The sequence below is a fragment of the Pollachius pollachius genome (genome assembly GCF_949987615.1).
Source record: "Pollachius pollachius genome assembly, chromosome: 6".
NCBI classification, from domain to species: Eukaryota; Metazoa; Chordata; class Actinopteri; order Gadiformes; family Gadidae; genus Pollachius; species Pollachius pollachius.
Genome location: NC_136939.1, coordinates 27,352,757 through 27,371,364, shown reverse-complemented (window position 1 = coordinate 27,371,364; position 18,608 = coordinate 27,352,757). Strand labels below are relative to the sequence as shown.

Genomic DNA, 18,608 nt, shown 5'->3' with positions numbered 1-18,608 from the left:
GGACCAGCTCTAGGACCAGGACTAGGACCAGGACCAGGACCAGTCCTAGTGGTCCACGTCCTGGTCCGCTCCCCCCTCCCAGCGTGTTTTATCGGGGTACGTTTGCTGACCATCGATTGGACGAGGTTCATTGAAGACAAAGTCTTATAAACTCGTTAATATCTGACGGACATTTCTGCTCTTGACTCGACCCAGAGGCACTTTAAAATGTGGAAGGATCGATGAAAATGATCAAAAGAATTGATTAGACGGGACTGAAATCAACGTAACACAGGAGAATTTGTGTTTTTAGGTAAAATGCTAAGTTAGTGTCAAATCCATGTTGGGGTCTTCATGGAAGTCAGACCAATGTATCTGTTGATGGTCAGTCACTAAACTTCCAACCCTGCTGAGAAATGAAACCTTGTTACACAGAACTCTTTATTTAATTTGCAATCGTGTTTATTGATTTCATCATCTTCACACATCGGACGCCGTTTCATTTGTTAACTCAATCATTTGTTTTAAAATGACAAATCCAATTAACGGCAGAACTCCAGTTGGTTATCGAAAAGTGTTGTCAACAAATCAAATAAAACGTACAAACAGCTTGGCAGGTCCGGTGGTCTAATTATTTACAGCTCGGATACTGGATGAGTTCCAACAGTGAACGGCGGCCCTCGGCCTAGCCTCTATCACCTGTGGAGGAGGCAACCGCAGCCATTTTGTGAGGAGACGGACATCTCGTCAGCGAGCGATGAGGCGGCCATTTTGTGAGTAAGCTAGGAGGTGGCCATTTTGTGAGGAGACGGACATCTTGTCAGCGAGCTATGAGGCGGCCATCTTGTGAGTCAGGAAGCGACCACACAAGATGGCCACTTCCTCACAAAATGGCCGTTTCCTCCTAGCCCTTAATCACAAGAGTGACGAAGCAGTCGCCTCTATCTTGCGAATTAGCGACCGATGGCCGGCGGCCATATTGTGACCACGGCGGTCAGGCCTGGTGGCGGAGCACGGGCGTGAGGTTGATGAGGGAGTTGCTGGCCTGGGCAAGCTCGGCGATGGAGACGCGCCCCCTCTGCTGGATGAAGCGCGCCACTGCACTCAGCTCCTCCGGGCTGATGGAGATGAACTTCCCCCGGTCGTCAATCACACCTGGGGGGCAGGGACATTTTGTTTTGGCATGCGAACCCATCAAATAAGCCCTCCAGATACTTTCTATTTTTCATTGAAATTCTAGCATTAGAGTTTGCCCGGCGCAATGTTTGGCTTCCATGTTATTGGCTTGGGGCAGTGAGTTTCTCTTCCAAATCGTCATTTTTGAACCACTGATATCGCTAAAAATAGCACCAAGACTCGGATGACTAGGGTCCCTGCACATAAAACTAAGCACCAACAACTTAGTTTGCAAACCCAGCATTACCGGTAGGTCCGTTTTTACAGGAAGACCACAAAAGCCGATTGCCGAATGCGCCGGAGTTCAGTTCAAGGATCAAAGTTTTGGAATTTACAATTTGGTGAACTACAAAATAGTAGGGAGGGATAATTATGTGAATAAAATTGATACAAAGCCACCAGTGGCATCACTGTAATTTGAAAGCTGGTGGGCAGCATGTCTTTGAAATGTACTGTAAGGGCAGAAGGAAAGGATGCAAAGCCCATTAGTCAAATCAGGCCTACTCTTGATTTGTAAAAGTAAATAAAAAAATCTGGACCTATTTTTGCCCTCAATGACTGAAGTTATTGGTTGTAATTTAGCTATGTTTATTTTCAGTTATTGTTTTAAGAAAAGACTCAGATCAAAAGTGATGCCATTTAAAATGCATCATGCTCTGAATCATTCACCCTTTCCACAATATCAAACAGAACGGTCAGAGTAACAAACTAGTAAAAGAACGAGAACATTATTTCAAACAACCTGATCTATAGGCATGGTGCCTAGCAAGGAAAGTCGGATAGCAGCACCAACGCGAACTTGACACTTGTCGTGGCGTTTGGTTGCCCTATCAAGATTTTTCACATCAGTGAAACCATGAACAGCCCACATTGGAGCTTTGCCATTATTCATTAGCAAACAGGGCCAGCAATACAGTCGATTGCAAGTAATGTTACCAGTAAGCCATGAGTACCTAGCAAACCATGTAGCGCCCACAACACTGACGTTGCCATTACTTTTGGTGATCTTGATTTTGCGAAGTGGTCTACCTTTTTGTTTGGTCGCTAACTTAGCACTGTAACTCAATGAATGGAATGCTTTGTGTAATTAAACATGAACAATGTCCTCTGTTTCTATTGTACACTTTATTCGCAAATGTTAGAATCTCGTTATCCTTCAGATGATTTCACCTGCTTTGCGTCTCTTAGACTGAGCGGCAATGCAGGCAGAGCGGGTTTGTTATCGACAGTGTTGCCAGATTGGGCAGATTTCCCGCCCAATGATAATTTTCCCAGCCTAACGTGGTTAAAAGTAGCCCAATTGGGTGGGAAATCTGCCCAATCTGGCAACACTGCTCACCAGCCAGGGATCCTGCTTATTGGTTCATAGCGCAGCGCGAATAGATTTTTGCGCGAATCAGACGCCTTAAGGTCACACCCACTCAGAGGAGGACTTTCCTCCTCTCTCCCATTGAACCCCATGTTATTCACCGGCCGCCAGTACTTTCGGGGAAATTAATGGGAGTCAACGGAGGCTGAGGGAGGACCTTCCTCCCTGAAGTAATTGTCAATAGGCGATGGGGGTGCTACTGTCCCTTTACCAAGGGAAACAAACATAATATATACAAAGGCATTAAAGTTGTCCTATTTAAGGGCATTAATTCATTACAGTAGTCTGGGCAATCTACATTTTTTATTCTCAACAATGTTAGGGAGGATCTTCCTCCCTCTCCTCAATGGAGAAGCCTCCACTGATATATATATAATATATAGCAAGTTTTTACACGTAAATTAAAGGACTTGCATATGTTACATACATACAGTTACAAAACATTTGTTCGCTACAATCAAGCATGGCACGTTGTTGACAGCACACGTGATTGACTCATAGAGTGAAGGACGGCTCAAGCACCAGAGAAGACGACCTATCTACAGCTTCAAGTCAGGAGAGAGAGATGGTTCGTGTTTGTGTTTTCCCCGGCTGCGGAAAAAAAATGAAAAGTTACACCCCAGAAGCTTCCCATAGACTGCCATCGCGGTACAATGACCGATCTCTGGTAGACCAGTGGCTTATTGTTTGAATATGGACATTGAGACGCCAATCGAGATGCTGATGCAGAAGGATCACCTCATTTCGATAACTTCATCATTCCTAAAAGAGCTGCTGACCCAAAGAACCTAAAGAAAGTGCCATTGAGGAAAGATGCTATTCCACGAGTGCAGCAAGCGGCTACAGATAGACTTTAGGTAAAGTTGTTTGCTTATTTGCTGTGTTATATGTGATTGTTCACAATTGGTGTAGGGAAGGATGCATCACGAAACAAAGTAATAAGTCCTTGAAGCCCTAACTTCATTCGAGAAAGTGAAAGAGGATCTTGTGAGTTGTCCATGTAGGCTAACCTCGATGTATTGTGTATAAGGAGTTGTGGGGGGAATTTTCGGACCACTTCAATCGTTTTCTGTGTAAACCGTGTAGAATAAAGAGTTATCCAAACGTTTAACAATTGTGGTCATATAGTCTCAATGTCCATATTCAAAACAATAAGCCACTGGTCTACCAGAGATCGGTCATTGTACCGCGATGGCAGTCTATGGGAAGTTTCTGGGGTGTAACTTTTCATTTTTTTTCCGCAGCCGGGGAAAACACAAACACGAACCATCTCTCTCTCTTGACTTGAAGCTGTAGATAGGTCGTCTTCTCCAGTGCTTGAACTGTCCTTCATCAAGTGTGCAGTGCGTCTTCTGTCAACAACGTGCCATGCTCGATTGTAGCGAACAAATATTTTGCAACTGTAACTTACATATGCAAGTCCTTGAATTTAAGTGTCAACACTTTATATATTATTTATAAATATAAATTATAAATTCCAGAACTTTCCTCCTTGAACTGAACTCCGGCGCATTCGGTAATCGACTTGAGTGGACTTCCTGTAAACACGGACCTACTAGTAATGCTTGTAAAACATGCTTGTCTTTTTAAATCAACTCCGGGTTTGCAAACTAAGTTGTTGGTGCATCTTTTTATGTGTAGGGACCCTAGTTTCAATCCCTCACTCACTCACCTGGTGCCACGATATCAGCCCTTTGAATTAATTAAAATCGAGAGACAGACAGACACGCCCACTTGTGATGTCACTAAAACACAGGAAGTAGGCGGAGCTTTAACACACCTGTGAGGGAGCCATCAGCGAGGAGGTCCTGCAGTCTGGCGATGGCGTCCTGGGTTCGCATCCCGAAGTGTGACGCCAGGTCTTCAAGGAGAACCACCTTGGAGTCCTGCCGGGAAAAAAGCGAGCTGAGGCCAAATCACGTTCGACCAAATCACGTTCGACCAAACCACGTTCACGTTAGAAACTAAATCCAAAAAACGGTTTCTAAATCATCTCCTCAAACTGAGCGATGTCATCCCCACAGAATTGTTATCGTAGACAAATAAAAGTCAAAACATGTCAAGAGTTTGACCATTTATGGTGCAATCGTTTATGGTCCAAACCCCGACAATCTCCCCATCGGCATAACTGAAACTCTCCACATGCCCCGACTCTTTCGATGCTGTTATCCTCCCCTTGGATAAAAGCGGTGAGGTGGAGCAGAGCGATTGCCATGTCTGTACCAGAGTGGTGGTGACGTATGCAGGGGCAGTTCTGGGGGCAGGCCAGCAGGGGCCAGTGCCCCCATAAAACTGAGCTCGTACGCCCCAATGGCCCCTCCTTCAAACGTTTTCTTTTTCCCTCCGTCCGGACGGGGGTCGATTGCTTGCAATGGTGTGGCACTGACGCACAAGCTGGAACTTGAGATTTATAATATATGATACTTACTTTATTGCTGCTGGTGATGTATGATACTGAGTGGTTTGATGTCAGTGAAGGAAACCCAAAAGGTTGTAATATTGTCAATTGCTTTAACTAATGAAACATTTCAAATGTATAATATTGACAAAGGCTGTAACTGAAGGAAACACTTAATACTATGCTACTGAAATAAATGCTGTAACGGGAAAAAGCCAATTATTGTATATTGTGTTTTTGAATGCCGTTACTTAGTACTAAACTAAATATTTTGCGTCCCGGGTTCAGTGTGCCCCTCCAACAAAACAACTGGCCCCAGCCTGGCCCCCCCATGAAAATTTGTCTAGAACCGCCCCTGGACGTATATCATTCGCGTCAAGAGCAGCGAAGAGCTGTAATTCACAAAGAGGCCTCACACAAAACCTAACAGTACCAAACTTCCTCGCGATAAATTGTAGTTTTCTTTGCATGAAAAATTATAATTTAAATGCACATCAAACATGTGTAATCCAAGGCATTTAATGACTGGGATCAGAAAATAATGAATTTCTTTCCATTGACTCCCATTCTAATTTCCCGAACCCAGAGGTCCCATGGGGGTCTAGCGGAAGGGGCAGACTGGCAGGCTCTGTTGAATAGTTTCCTGTGTAGAAATGTGTTTGAAGTGAAGTCAATTTTTGTGGGTGTTTGAAGCTGTGTGTGTGTGTGTGTGTGTGTGTGTGTGTGTGTGTGTGTGTGTGTGTGTGTGTGTGTGTGTTTGTGTGTGTGTGAGCTCACCTCTATATACTGGATGAACTCTTGCAGCAGGTTGCGTGACTGAAACAGAGAAACCAAACATCGTCACGTGGATGCTGATCCCCGACGCGTTCACACCCCAATACGTGTGTGAACCACTTTAACAAAACCAGGTTCGACCAAATGTGGTTCAACCAATCGTGGTTCGGCCAAACCATGTTCAGCCAAACCACGTTCGAACAAACCACGTTGAGCTACTGCCAAACAACGTTCGACCAAACCACGTTTAGCCAAACCAGGTTTACACAAACCAGGTTCGACCAAACCACGTTTGGCTTGGTTAAAGTTTCAGTGGATTCTGTGTTCTGAACCGGAGTCGTACCTGGTCCTCGCTGAGAGGCTCCGCCTCCCCTTGCTCCTCCACGATGAAGGAGGCCTTCAGCTTGAGGTACTCCTCCTCCTCCCTCTTCCGCTCCTCCTCCCTCAGACGGTGTTCCTCTTCCTCCTGATGAGAAGACGAAGGGTGAGTTCAAACTTGAGTGGCACTTCTTCTCCTTCTCATCCTCCTTTACCTCCTTCTGCTCCGTCAGTCACTCCTTCTCCTCCTTTACCTCCTTCTCCTCCTCCTATGCTACCTCCTCCACCTTTACCTCCTCCTTAACCACCTTCTACTCCTCCCTTACTTTCTCCTCCTCCTCTACCTCCTCCTCCTTTACCTCCTTCTGCTCTGACAGTCGCTCCTCCTCCTCCTTTAACTCCTCCTCCTCCTTTACCTTCTCCTCCTCCTTTAACTCCTCCTCCTCCTCCTTTAACTACTCCTCCTCCTTTACCTTCTCCTCCTCCTCCTCCTTTAACTCCTCCTCCTTTAACTCCTCCTCCTTTACCTTCTCCTCCACCTCCTTTAACTCCTCCTCCTCCTTTAACTCCTCCTCCTACTCCTCCTCCTTTAACTCCTCCTCCTCCTCCTTTAACTCCTCCACCTCCTTTAACTCCTCCTCCTCCTTTAACTCCTCCTCCTCCTTTAACTCCTCCTCCTCCTTTAACTCCTCCTCCTACTCCTTTAACCCCTCCTCCTCCTTTAACTCCTCCTCCTCCTTTAACTCCTCCTCCTCCTCCTTTAACTCCTCCTCCTCCTCCTTTACCTCCTTCTGCTCCGACAGTCGCTCCCGCTCCTCCTCCTTGCGTCGCTCCTGGTCTCTCAGCTCCTGCAGCTTCCTCCTCTCCTCCCGCTCCCCCAGCTCGGCCTGGAACCAGAGGAGGAGATCAGCGCTCTGATTGGCCCACCTCTCTCTGAGCCTCTCTCTGATTGGCCCACCTCTCTCTGATTGCCCTACCTCTCTCTGGGCCTCTAGTCTCTGATTGGCCTACCTCTCTCTCTGAGCCTCTCTCTCATTGGCCCACCTCTCTGAGCCTGTCGCCGATTGGCCTACCTCTCTCTGGGCCTCTCTCTGATTGGCCTACCTCTCTTTGGGCCTCTCTGATTGGCCCACCTCTCTCTGGGCCTCTCTCTGATTGGCCTACTTCTCTCTGGGCCTCTCTCTGATTGGCCCACCTCTCTCTTGGCCTCTAGTCTCTGATTGGCATACAATTCTCTGGGCCTCTCTCTGATTGGCCCACCTCTCTCTTGGCCTCCAGTCTCTGATTGGCCCACCTCTCTCTGGGCCTCTCTCTGATTGGCCCACCTCTCTCTGGGCCTCTCTCTGATTGGCCCACCTCTCTCTGGGCCTCTCTCTGATTGGCCCACCTCTCTCTGGGCCTGTCTGTGATTGGCCCACCTCTCTCTGGGCCTGTCTGTGATTGGCCCACCTCTCTCTGGGCCTGTCTCTGATTGGCCCACCTCTCTCTGGGCCTGTCTGTGATTGGCCCACCTCTCTCTGGGCCTCTCTCTGATTGGCCTACCTCTCTGAGCCTGTCTCTGATTGGCCCACCTCTCTCTGGGCCTGTCTCTGATTGGCCCTGCTCTCTCTGAGCCTGTCTATGATTGGCCCACCTCTCTCTGGGCCTGTCTCTGATTGGCCCACCTCTGTCTGGGCCTGTCTCTGATTGGCCCACCTTTCTCTGGGCGTGTCTCTGATTGGCCCACCTCTCTCTGGGCTCTCTTTGCTTGCTTCTCCTCCAGTTTGCGTTGCTTCTTGGCTCCCACTTTCCCGGTGGCTTGGAGGTTCTGCTGCTCCTCCTCCAGGTCACTCTCCCCCCCCCCGATGGCTCCTCCCCCTCCTTCAGGGTCCTCCTCTGACCAATCAGAAGAGGGATCCAACTTAAACAAAGGTCACACGCCTGCTAATCCATCAAATAAGGAGCCAGAGGCCTATTGTGTTTGTACGTTCTGGCACTTACTCACAGTACTAAGCATGGTCAAGCATCTTACCCGAGCTATCATTGTTGTGTACGGGGAATAGGTTAACCTAGTGATTGTTAGTGCTGCGCCCTTGGTACTATGAACATCCTTACTGTACTCAGAGATATATTGTTGTTTCTCTTTCTAAAGACAAATGGACTTGGCTTTGGTTAAAAGCGTCTGCTAAACGCCCTGAATGTAAAAAGTAAAATAACTACCTAACTAAGGGGTAACCAGTTAACTACAGGCTAACCAGCTAACTATGGGATAACCAGCTAACTACGGGGTAACCAGCTAACTACGGGGTAAACAGCTAACTACAGGATAACCAGCTAACTATGGGGTAACCAGCTAACTACGGGATAACCAGTTAACTACGGGGTAACCAGCTAACTACAGGGTAACCAGCTAACTACAGGATAACCAGCTAACTATGGGATAACCAGCTAACTACGGGGTAACCAGCTAACTACAGGATAACCAGCTAACTATGGGATAACCAGCTAACTACGGGGTAACCAGCCAACTACTGGGTAACCAGCCAACTATGGAGTAACCAGCTAACTACAGGGTAACCAGCTAACTACGGGGTAACCAGCTAACTACAGGATAACCAGCTTACTACGGGGTGACCAGCTAACTACAGGATAACCAGCTAATTACGGGGTAACCAGCTAACTACAGGATAACCAGCTAACTACAGGGTAACCAGCTGACTAGGGGATGTAAAGGTAAACACCAGCCACCCCCTAGAGAGGGGGTGTGGCCCTTTAGCTTTGAGGGGAGCGTTCAACCTCCCGACTGACCTCTGACCTCCGGGTTGACCTCTGACATACCGTTGTCGGAGGGCTCTCTCTGGGCACGGCGCTGTGCCGCCACGCGGGCGTTGAGGTCGCGGCGGCGGCGGCGCGGCGCTCCGGCGGCCCGCTCCTCAGCTCGCGGGGGCGGGGCCCTGGCTCCGCCCCCCTCCGACATTAAGGCCTCATCACTGTCCACTGGGGAGACACACAGGGTCACACGGGGTCAGAGGGCGATGGCTGTGACCTCTGACCTCATAGCTACCGCCCTCCCCCCCCCTTACACTTTTACAACGACCCGTTTTAGTTTTGTATTATCTTATTAAATGATTTTATTTGATCCTATTCTATCATTTTATTTTTGATATTTTTACTTGTATACGTATTATTAAATGAGTTTATTTTATCCTCATTTAGTTTATCCTATTTTATCACATTTATTCTTTCTTATGCTTATTTATCCCAGCTGAACGTACAACTATCGCGAGAACACGTGTTCCCATATCCCATGAACGTGTAACTATAGCGAGAACAAGAGGTCCCTGGGGCCTCTACCAATAGTCAAATCTCCTAACCTTTATGCCTCCTTTCCTTAACCTTTGTGGAAAACGTCATCGGATCAAGGAGAGATGAAAAGGTGCTTCCTTTCGAACATAGAAAAAGACATCACTGTTTAAAATGAATTTGACTCCACTCTTCCTAACCGACGTCATTGCGCGACGGCGGGTATTGCCGACCTCTAGCGTCTCTAGTGTGGAACTACAATTTTCCGAAGATTAACTACAACAAGCGCTCTTTGCGTTCCTGTCGTATTGATTTCAATCAGGTTATCGCCAACAGCGAGAATCACTTAGGTCGGACTTGGCAAACTGGAATGTTTTAGGCCACTCGAATTCCAATTCACATGTTCAAAAAAAGAGGCTGAATTTATGTTGATGTTGAAATTAACTGCCCCTAGTAGTCTTTCTTAAATGTCAAGTTAGCATTTTCTTTTCTTATGGTCTATTTTATGTGCTTACTTACCAGCAATAAATGAATTAATATATATTCAAATAATTATGTTTCTGGAATTGGTATCCATTATTATCAATAGTATTTTCTTCTCCTCTATTGTTCTGCTTTGCCGCGTCTCTCATGTGTCTTCGCATAGAGTCGGTAAACTTCGACGGTGGCTTGTTGCTTTAAATATTGCCGCCGTAAAGGTTTATGGGATTCCACTATCTCCTTTCCTTTGCAAAGGAAGCTCAGGAGTAACCTATGCTAAAGGAGGGTTAAAGGAAGCATCGAGGCTCCTTTACTAAGCATTTTTAGAATTCAAACCACCTTTCCTTCAAGCACTTCCGGGTCATCTCCATAGGAAAGGAGATTTCCTATGCAAAAAAAGGGAATTCGTAGAGGCCCCCACTCTAAGTAAACATATCTATTGCGAGAACACCAATGTCGTCATCCACATTGTGACAGTCCATATGAAAGGTGCGTTCACTCTCCTGGTGATAACGAGACAGATCGCCAGTGATGACGCTTACGCGTGTTCCCAACAGCGACCGTTCATGTGCACTTGGGAAACAGCCGGATGGGAATCTTAAAGTTCTTCACAGCAGGGTTTTTTATCCGATAAAAAACAGTCAGCACTAAACAGAACTTAGTAGGATCAGTTTCAAGTTTGCATGCCTTTATTTCCTTCCTTGATGCCTACATCCCCTACTATCCTTTTGCTTATATTCATGAGAAGTATTCACATACACATACAGTATTGCCACTGTATCGAAGGCAACACTTGCCCTTATCTAGAGCTGGTTTACCAGTACACAACGTTCACAACTGAGCAAAGTCATGCCAACAGACGTTATAACGTCAATTAATAGTAAAGTATGTGATATGATGTTTGATTCTTTTATATTTAGTAAGACGATTATGTTCCTCCATGTTCATGCCCGTCACTAGTAAACCATATTTCACCAACTGGGCAACTCTGTTAACATAATTCGGCCCGAGTTGCCGAACGGAAGTAGAATCATAACAGCGTCATGAGGTGGCGTTCACGCGAACTTTCCGACGTCGCGAAAATGTTTTTCCCATCAGTGGCTAAGTCACGCCCTTTCCGGTAGAGCCCATGGGACATATGAGATCGAAAAATATGAATTGGTTTCAATGGAGAGAAAGCAATTACACATATGTTGTTTGTGGATTTAAATGATAATTTTTCATGCAAAGAAAACTAAAAAAATTCGCGAAGAAGTTTGATAATGTTAGGTTTTGTGTGAGGCCGCTTTGTGAACTACAGCTCTTCGCTGTTCTCAACGCCAATGATATACGTCACCTCCCGCACTTGGAACTCCGGTACAGACATGGCGATCTCTCTGCTCCACTTCACCGCTTTTTTCCAAAGAGAGGATAACAGCATCGAAAGAGGTGAAAACCATTATAAGTCGGGGCATGTGGAGAGTTTCAGTTATGCCGATGGGGAGAATGTCGGTCATGTCCACGCCAGTCGCAGGGAGCGTGACGTCACAGCCTTTCACTGCACAATTGCACAATAAACCGTCAAACTCTTGACATGAAAAATTATCATTTAAATCCACAGACAACATATGTGTAATCTGGGGCTTATAAAGACTGGGACCAGAAAATAATTACTTTCTCTCCATTGAAACCCATTCATATTTTTCGATCTCATATGTCCCATGGGCTCTACCGGAACGGGCGTGACTTCGCCACTATTTCCAGCAATGTGTACGCACCAGAAGGCGCGTTCACTCTCCTGGTGATAACGAGACGGCTCACCAGTGATGACGCTCACGTTTACGCATGTTCCCGACAGCGACCGTTCATGCGCACTTGGGAAGTAGCCGGTTGGGAATCTAAAAGTTTTTTACAGCATGTTTTTTTTATCCGATAAAAAACAGTCAGAACTAAACAGAACTTAGTAGGATCAGTTTTAGGTTTGCATGCCTTTAATTCCTTGATGCCTATCACCTGCTATCCTTTTGCTTTTATTTATGAGAAACACATACAGTATTGCCACTGTATGGAAGGCAACACTTGCTTTTATCTAGAGCTGGTTTACCAGTACATAACGTTTAAAACATTTAAACGTTAGTCATGCTAAGGACGTTACAACGTCAATCAATAGTAAAGTATGTGATATGATGGTTGGTTCTTTTATTTTGAGTAAAACGTTCATGTTCCGCCATGTTCATGCGCGTCACTAGTAAACCATACACCAACTAGGCAACTCTGTTAACAAAATTTGGCCCGAGTTGACGAACGGAAGTAGAATCATAACAGCGTCATGAGGTGGCGTTCACGCGAACTTTCCGACGTCGCGAAAATGTTTTCAACATAATTTCCAGCGATGTGAACGCACCATAAAGTGCGACAAACAAACCGCGACAACCTCACGATGAACACGTTTTGAAGAATAAAACAACACGTTAAATAAGACACAAGAAGCGCTCCTCACCGGGTTCAGCGCGTCTGCGCACTCCGGCCGTGAGGACGATCAGCACGAAGAGGACCGCGGCGACGATCAAATACAACGCGATCTCCATGGTCCCGTCGTTATTATCGATTGTTAAATGTTAGGCGATAGACAGGACGTCAATAAACATCATAAACATGCTCAGATACGGACGGAAGAAGGCGTCAGCGTCGCGTCTTCTTCTTTTTTAATTTAAAGTACCGCTGCGCAAGAAGCAGCTTCTCACCTCCCCCTGCTGGCTGCCTGATGCACTGGCTGCCTGATGCACTGCAGCTTGGATCCAATTATAACTTTATTTATAGTTTTATAAATAACTCTAAATTCTTTAAACTTAGTTCCAGTTATAACTGTATTTATAGTTATACAAATCTTGTTCTAGTTATACATGCATTTACAGTATTTGTAGTTATAAACAGGGCTAGTTATAGTTATATATGTATTTATAGTTATGAACAGGGCTAGTTATAGTTAAAAAGGTATTTATAGTTATAAACAGGGCTATTTATAGCTATAAATGTATTTATAGTATGTGTAGTTATAAACAGGGCTAGTTATAGTTATAAATGTATTTATAGTTATGAACAGGACTAATTATAGCTATAAATGTATTTATATGTATAGTTATAAACCGGGCTAGTTATAATTACATTCGTAAATATGAATGTATTTATAGTATCTTTGAAGTTTCTCACAATTCACATGAATGATCTAACAAGAAGTCAGCGACTGCTTGTAATTGGCTAATATATGTTTTATATGAACAGTGACTATACGGTAGGTGTAATGTAAAATGTGAATCGACTGAACAGCGATGTCTAGTGGCGAGGGACGGGACCGCACGCAAAACTGGATTAAAACAGGTTTAAAACGCACACACGTTATGTGTGTGCAAATAAAACACATGAGCATGCTATATATGTTGTATTAATGGGAGGTGTCTTGATAAAAGGAAGACACAGGTTGATTTAAAGGTGTTTACTGCTTGTTTTACCACCCCGGTAACGTCCCCCAAGAGTCCCCGACTAGTTCCGCAGTCGAACACCAAACAATGGGAGGAAACCTTAATACCTCCGCATGCAACAGAAATCGTACATTTTGTAACTAACAATTAACTAATGTTTGTGTTTTTTTCTATTATTATTCGTGATTTCTCTGTCCGTCTGTCTCTCTGACTTGCTGTCTCTCTGTTGTGTGTGTGTGTCCTATTCCTGAACAGCTTTCTGGTTTCACATCACTGTCCCTGTGAGTGTTGGACTGCTGAGTATTCTCCCCATCTGCCTGCGCGTCAGTGAGTCTAGTATTAATATTAATAATAATATCACACACACTCACACAACATAACAAACATCAACAATCAGATCAGAATCAGACATGAAGCACCACACAAGGTCACCTTCTAATCCCATTTAGGAAAAGCACATTTGGTCAACAATCATTTTCTGTTAGAGCAATACAAAATGGGAATTCACTGCCTACCACTATCAAAGATACACATACATACTCCCCTTTAACAGCACACCTTAAAACAGGGCTGTCCGTCAACTACTGCACATATGAATCTCTGTCAGAGGTGATGTGCCTGTTTGATGTGACAGTCATTGTTGCCGCCGCTCCATCTCTGCTACCTGCCTGCATGTTCTGTTTTCAAGGTGACCTCTGTGACCTCTTTTCCCTGTCTCCTGTGTATTGGTTTTGTTGCTTGAAATGCCTTGATGTCTTTGCCATCATCTGTTCGTGTTTGTTTGTTCTTGCTCCAATTGTGTGCAATATGTTTGTGCAATTGTTTGTCTTTCTCCCCTTTTGCTTAGGCCTGCTGTAATTATAAATCTAATGTTATATATTTTATTTTTATTGTATTTTAGGTTGCCTATTGACAACTGGCCCGGGACTACAGCTGGAAATTAGCCAAATAGGCTAAAGCTTCTACTTTTACTATACAGTTAATCAAAGGGGACTGTACACAACTATAATTAAATGAACTAAACTAAACACGCGCGCGCACACACACACACACACACACACCACAGATAACAGAGTCAGGGTGTAGTGTCCTGTAGCTCTACCTATCTGGAGACGCAGCGGTAAGGAGGAAACGATCAGAAGATAAATCACTTTGTTTGTTCCTATAACTGTATCAGACTAATTATAAAGGGTAATGAAGGTTTAAAGGGATACTTCACCGGTGGAGATATGAAGGTTTAATGAAGTAAATAATTCTATGTATTATAAATGTGCAAACAATTTTGAAATCGGTTCATCCTAGCCTGAGAAAAGGCAGAAAGTGTCTCTCTGGCTCAAAGGTAAGAAATCCTCCAACTCCCACAGTGCGTTGCGCTCCCTGCACCGCCCGCCTGTTTCCGTTTGGAGGGGGAAGGACCCATGGTCCAAACGCGAGTGTTAGCGCGAGCAAACTTTGTGTAAACATATCCCCGTGATACGTTGACTGGTTTAGACTTCTGCCCTCGTTTTTTCAACCGCATCATTTGTACATTACTGTACAGCATAAGAACATTAGCTAATTACAGTAGCTCAGCATATCAAGTAGCCTATTTGTACTCAACCTTTTCTCCCCAGTTGAAATAAGTGTTTATCTTATACAGTAGGCCTACTTTAGTATAACAGCACTTGGGTTAGTAAACAAATCACAAAAACCAACATGAATTTGACGTTTTATTCATGAAAAAATGTGAACTATTTACAAAAATAAAACGTGTAGTGTGCGTTTGCTAGAGTCAAAATAGTCACAGCTCATCTTGAGCATCTACTGTCTTCTGGTAGCCACGGTACTGCCCATCTTGTGCTGGGTAATTAGCTCTGATGGCCTGGACAACACAGGAAGCCGATACTGTCTAAGAAAGAAAGAGAACAACATTAGCAAAGCAAGAAAAATTATGCCTTTAGTAGCCTATACAGCATTACACGGACTTCAAGCTAACGTAACGTAGCCTATGCTCTGCCAATAAGATCGGCTACTTTCGGATACATTGTCACGTTCCCCGGGACTCAAAACTATTGTAGCCAGTGTGTCAGCAAAAAAACAAACACTTACTCTATGCTCAGACGTCTGTTTCTCCCGGCGAGCTTTGGCCGGCGTTTCCAGTTCACTTCCTGTGTCCGGAATTATGCATCCAATACCCAACTGTTCAGATGAGGCGTAAAGCCTGGGTGAGAGGTTACACACATGGCCCCGTCCTCGCCAGATTCAGCCATTTATTCTAGAAGAAACTGGCATCGCTGAAATTCGCTGCAGCGCAGGGACTCTGTGTTAGTCTTTAGGCGAACAGAGCAAACCGGCGCGCTCCTCGGCAACAGCTAAGGCTTGTTCAGCCGCAGCAGCCTCCTCCTCTATTTATGTGAATTCTTCCTGGCGTCATTCTGACTCGTACTAATAGCCCTGAATGTCCAAATCCAACAATAGATTTTCAAAATCCACTTCGGCTGTTTCACATTGCAAATGAGTTCTCTAGCCAAGCAGTGAAGAAACATGGCGGACATTGTGTTTACATCTCGTACGCGAGCTCCCGCCCCCCCTCATTCCTTATTGGTGGGCTCACAAATTTGCGGAACCAGTGGTTTGTAGTCCTCGGCCCTTCTAGCAGGCAAGCAAAGTTCATAAGGAAAGCTGGGCCAAGGGAAGACTGGGTTAGACTGAGGGAAAAAAAAAACGTACTTTTTATAATACAATAGCAATTTTATGATAGAACGCCTTCTGAATGGGTGAAGTATCACTTTAATAGAAGAGTTCTCAATAGCTTTATTATTTATTATTCGTTTCCATAACTATATCAGCCTCATTATATCGGGAAATTATACAAGTTTGAAGACATTATCTTGCAAAACAAAATAGCTTGTTGAATAGATCTGGTTCGGTGAGATCTAATCCAGTTCCCCCATCAGAGCCATACAGCCAAACACAAACATGTTGCCCTGGCTTATGAATATTTGACTTGACATAAAATTTGTCTGACTGAACTGAGAATGGTGTTGGTCTGCAAGTGTCCATCACAGCTTGCACATCAGCAATGGTGTGTGTGTGTGTGTGTCTGTACGTGTCTTCAACATTAACATTTTTCGGCCTTGTCCTTCGGATAAGTACATTTACCTTCCACAGTAAAAATGCGTCATTCTACAATCGTAATAATTCTTCATGTTGTTTTTGAATGCAAAACGCAGAATTCAGATGTACAATCATTCATTCATGAGTTTTATTAAAGTGTAACGTAGCTTTTCTTTCAACGAAAAAGGAGAACTTTGCAGTGGAAAAATAATTCCCTCTGAGGAATAAACGAGGCACTGAAACGGTGTCCTGGACGGGAACACTATTCCTGACGCCTGACTCACCGGACTCAGTACCAGCTCGTCAGAGCTCTCTGAGTGTGTGTGGTGACGGCTGGTTTAACCTGTGAGCTGATTGGTCGATGCACCACAGGTGTGCATCCTCACCGGCCTCAAAGAACAGCAGCACAGAGTTTGGACAAAAGGGGGTTTATTTTAGCAAAATAAATACAAGTACAGGTATGGAGAACCAATAAAAGAAAGATCTAAATATTGTAAAGATGAATGATTGAGGTTCAACATAAAAGTGGTTTGTGTCGACGTAAATTCCATGTTAGAAGAACAGATAGTCTGAACAGACATGATACGCATCAGTTGACATCAACTAGTGGAACAACCTATGCTGCTTTTAGAACATGCACACACACACACACACACACACAAACACACACACACATAGACAACGTCAGCAAAACACACTAATTCTGCTGTTCCAATACTGTGATGATTTAAATTGTATAAATATAAACAGAAATCTCTAGTGAATCTCTATATGTCCAGTACAATAACAGCTCTATATGTTTTACATGAAATTAAAAACAATCTTGTGTGTGTGCGTGCTTGACAAACAAACAAAACACTGATGCTATCAGATTGCAAGCTGATGATTGGTCAGAAATAAAACCTGTGACATCGTTCCCCTGAGAGTTGAAGCTGTCAGAGAGGAATCATGAACACCATCTCTGAACCGGACCCTGGACTCTCTGAGGAACCTGAGGACATGTCTTTGGACCGGGAGGAGAAGATTTGGAAGGTGCCCTTTTTAGAGATGTTAAAATAAATAATCCAGTCAACAATATGTTTTCATCTGCATACATTTAAGATTGACCTTTAGCAAATGTTTTTATCCATAGTGACTGACCTGATAAACCAGCGACCGCATAGACAGATTTATTCTCCTAAATATACCATATATATATATATATATATATATATATATATATATATATATAACTAAATAGAACATGTGGGTGTTCTACAAACAGCACACATTAACGTCTGCAGACCAAACGACCTGTGACTACGCCCATGAGTTACGGACTATTGCTAGGCATCTCAAGTAGTTGTTTAATGATATGTTTGTTAAGACGGTGAACCGCCAGACAGAGTGCACAGTCGCTTTAGGGAGCGGAACACAAGTTTAGTATTTTCTTTAACCTATTATTAGTGGTAGTGCAATGTGACTATAGAGTGACAATGGTTTATTTAATCAACAATAAATGTGTTTGTGAGTATATGACAATAATGAGGGAATAATAACAAGAATGCTAATATATGTGTGTACATTACTCTGTCTATATGTGTGTGTGCGTGCGTGCGTGTGTCCTACTCCTGAACAGCTTTCTGGTTTCACATCACTGTCCCTGTGGGCGTTGAACTGCTGAGTATTCTCCCCATCTGCCTGCGCTTCAGTGAGTCTAGTATTAATACTAATAATAATATCATGTTTTCATTCAGGGGGGTTGGACGCTGTTTGGTTGGCTGCCGGTCCTGTGATGGTTAGAGACGATGTCGTTCTGTTTTAGAGATAATTTCTTCTGTACTCCTCTGTCCTGTCCTAGACTCACCGTCACCTTGGAGGGAGGGGAGAGAGCACTTACTGGATGAACTCGTTGAGGGTTTTATCAAAGTTATTAAATAAATCACGTTTTTCAATCCTTCTTTCAAAGATTCGCTCTGCTTTTGGGATTTATGTTTGAACATCCTCTTTTCATTATGACTACTAACATGTTTCTATGGCAGTCTACTAAGGTCATGTTTCTATTGTGGTCTACTGAGGTCATGTTGCTATTTTGGTCTGCTAAGGTCATTTTTCTATTGTGGTCTACTAAGGTCATGTCTCAGGGTTTTGTGTCAGTAATGACGACAGTGTGATAAGCAGTTCTGTGTTTGTTAAGGATTTCCTTTTACATTCAACAGATGAATTGACACATAAGGGCTGGATGTTTTACGACCAGAGTTTCTACCTTATTTCTACTACTGAGAAAAGCTGGACGGAC

At 44.2% G+C, this 18,608-nt stretch overlaps 1 protein-coding gene across 1 annotated transcript; it reads right to left on the bottom strand.

The window, feature by feature from the left end:
• Nucleotides 1-18: 18 nt before the first annotated feature.
• On the bottom strand, nucleotides 19-12,447 carry ddrgk1 (DDRGK domain containing 1). The gene is made up of 8 exons (XM_079738362.1): nucleotides 12,256-12,447; nucleotides 8,832-8,990; nucleotides 7,741-7,889; nucleotides 6,800-6,901; nucleotides 6,040-6,162; nucleotides 5,700-5,738; nucleotides 4,305-4,410; nucleotides 19-1,134 (listed from the first exon to the last, which is right to left on the bottom strand). Exons 1-8 carry the CDS (start codon nucleotides 12,341-12,343, stop codon nucleotides 974-976), a joined length of 927 nt encoding a protein of 308 aa, XP_079594488.1. The 5' UTR covers nucleotides 12,344-12,447; the 3' UTR covers nucleotides 19-973.
• Between the last annotated feature and the right edge of the window lie 6,161 nt (nucleotides 12,448-18,608).

Excerpts from the sequence above, each read along its gene's own strand:
- ddrgk1 (XM_079738362.1), bottom strand. The coding sequence starts at position 12,343 with ATGGAGATCGCGTTGTATTTGATCGTCGCCGCGGTCCTCTTCGTGCTG. Across the intron at positions 6,902-7,740 it reads CAAAGAGAGCCCAGAGAGAG|GCCGAGCTGGGGGAGCGGGA; the intron begins GTGGGCCAATCA and ends CTCTGGTTCCAG. Across the intron at positions 6,163-6,799 it reads GACTGTCGGAGCAGAAGGAG|GAGGAAGAGGAACACCGTCT; the intron begins GTAAAGGAGGAG and ends TCTTCTCATCAG.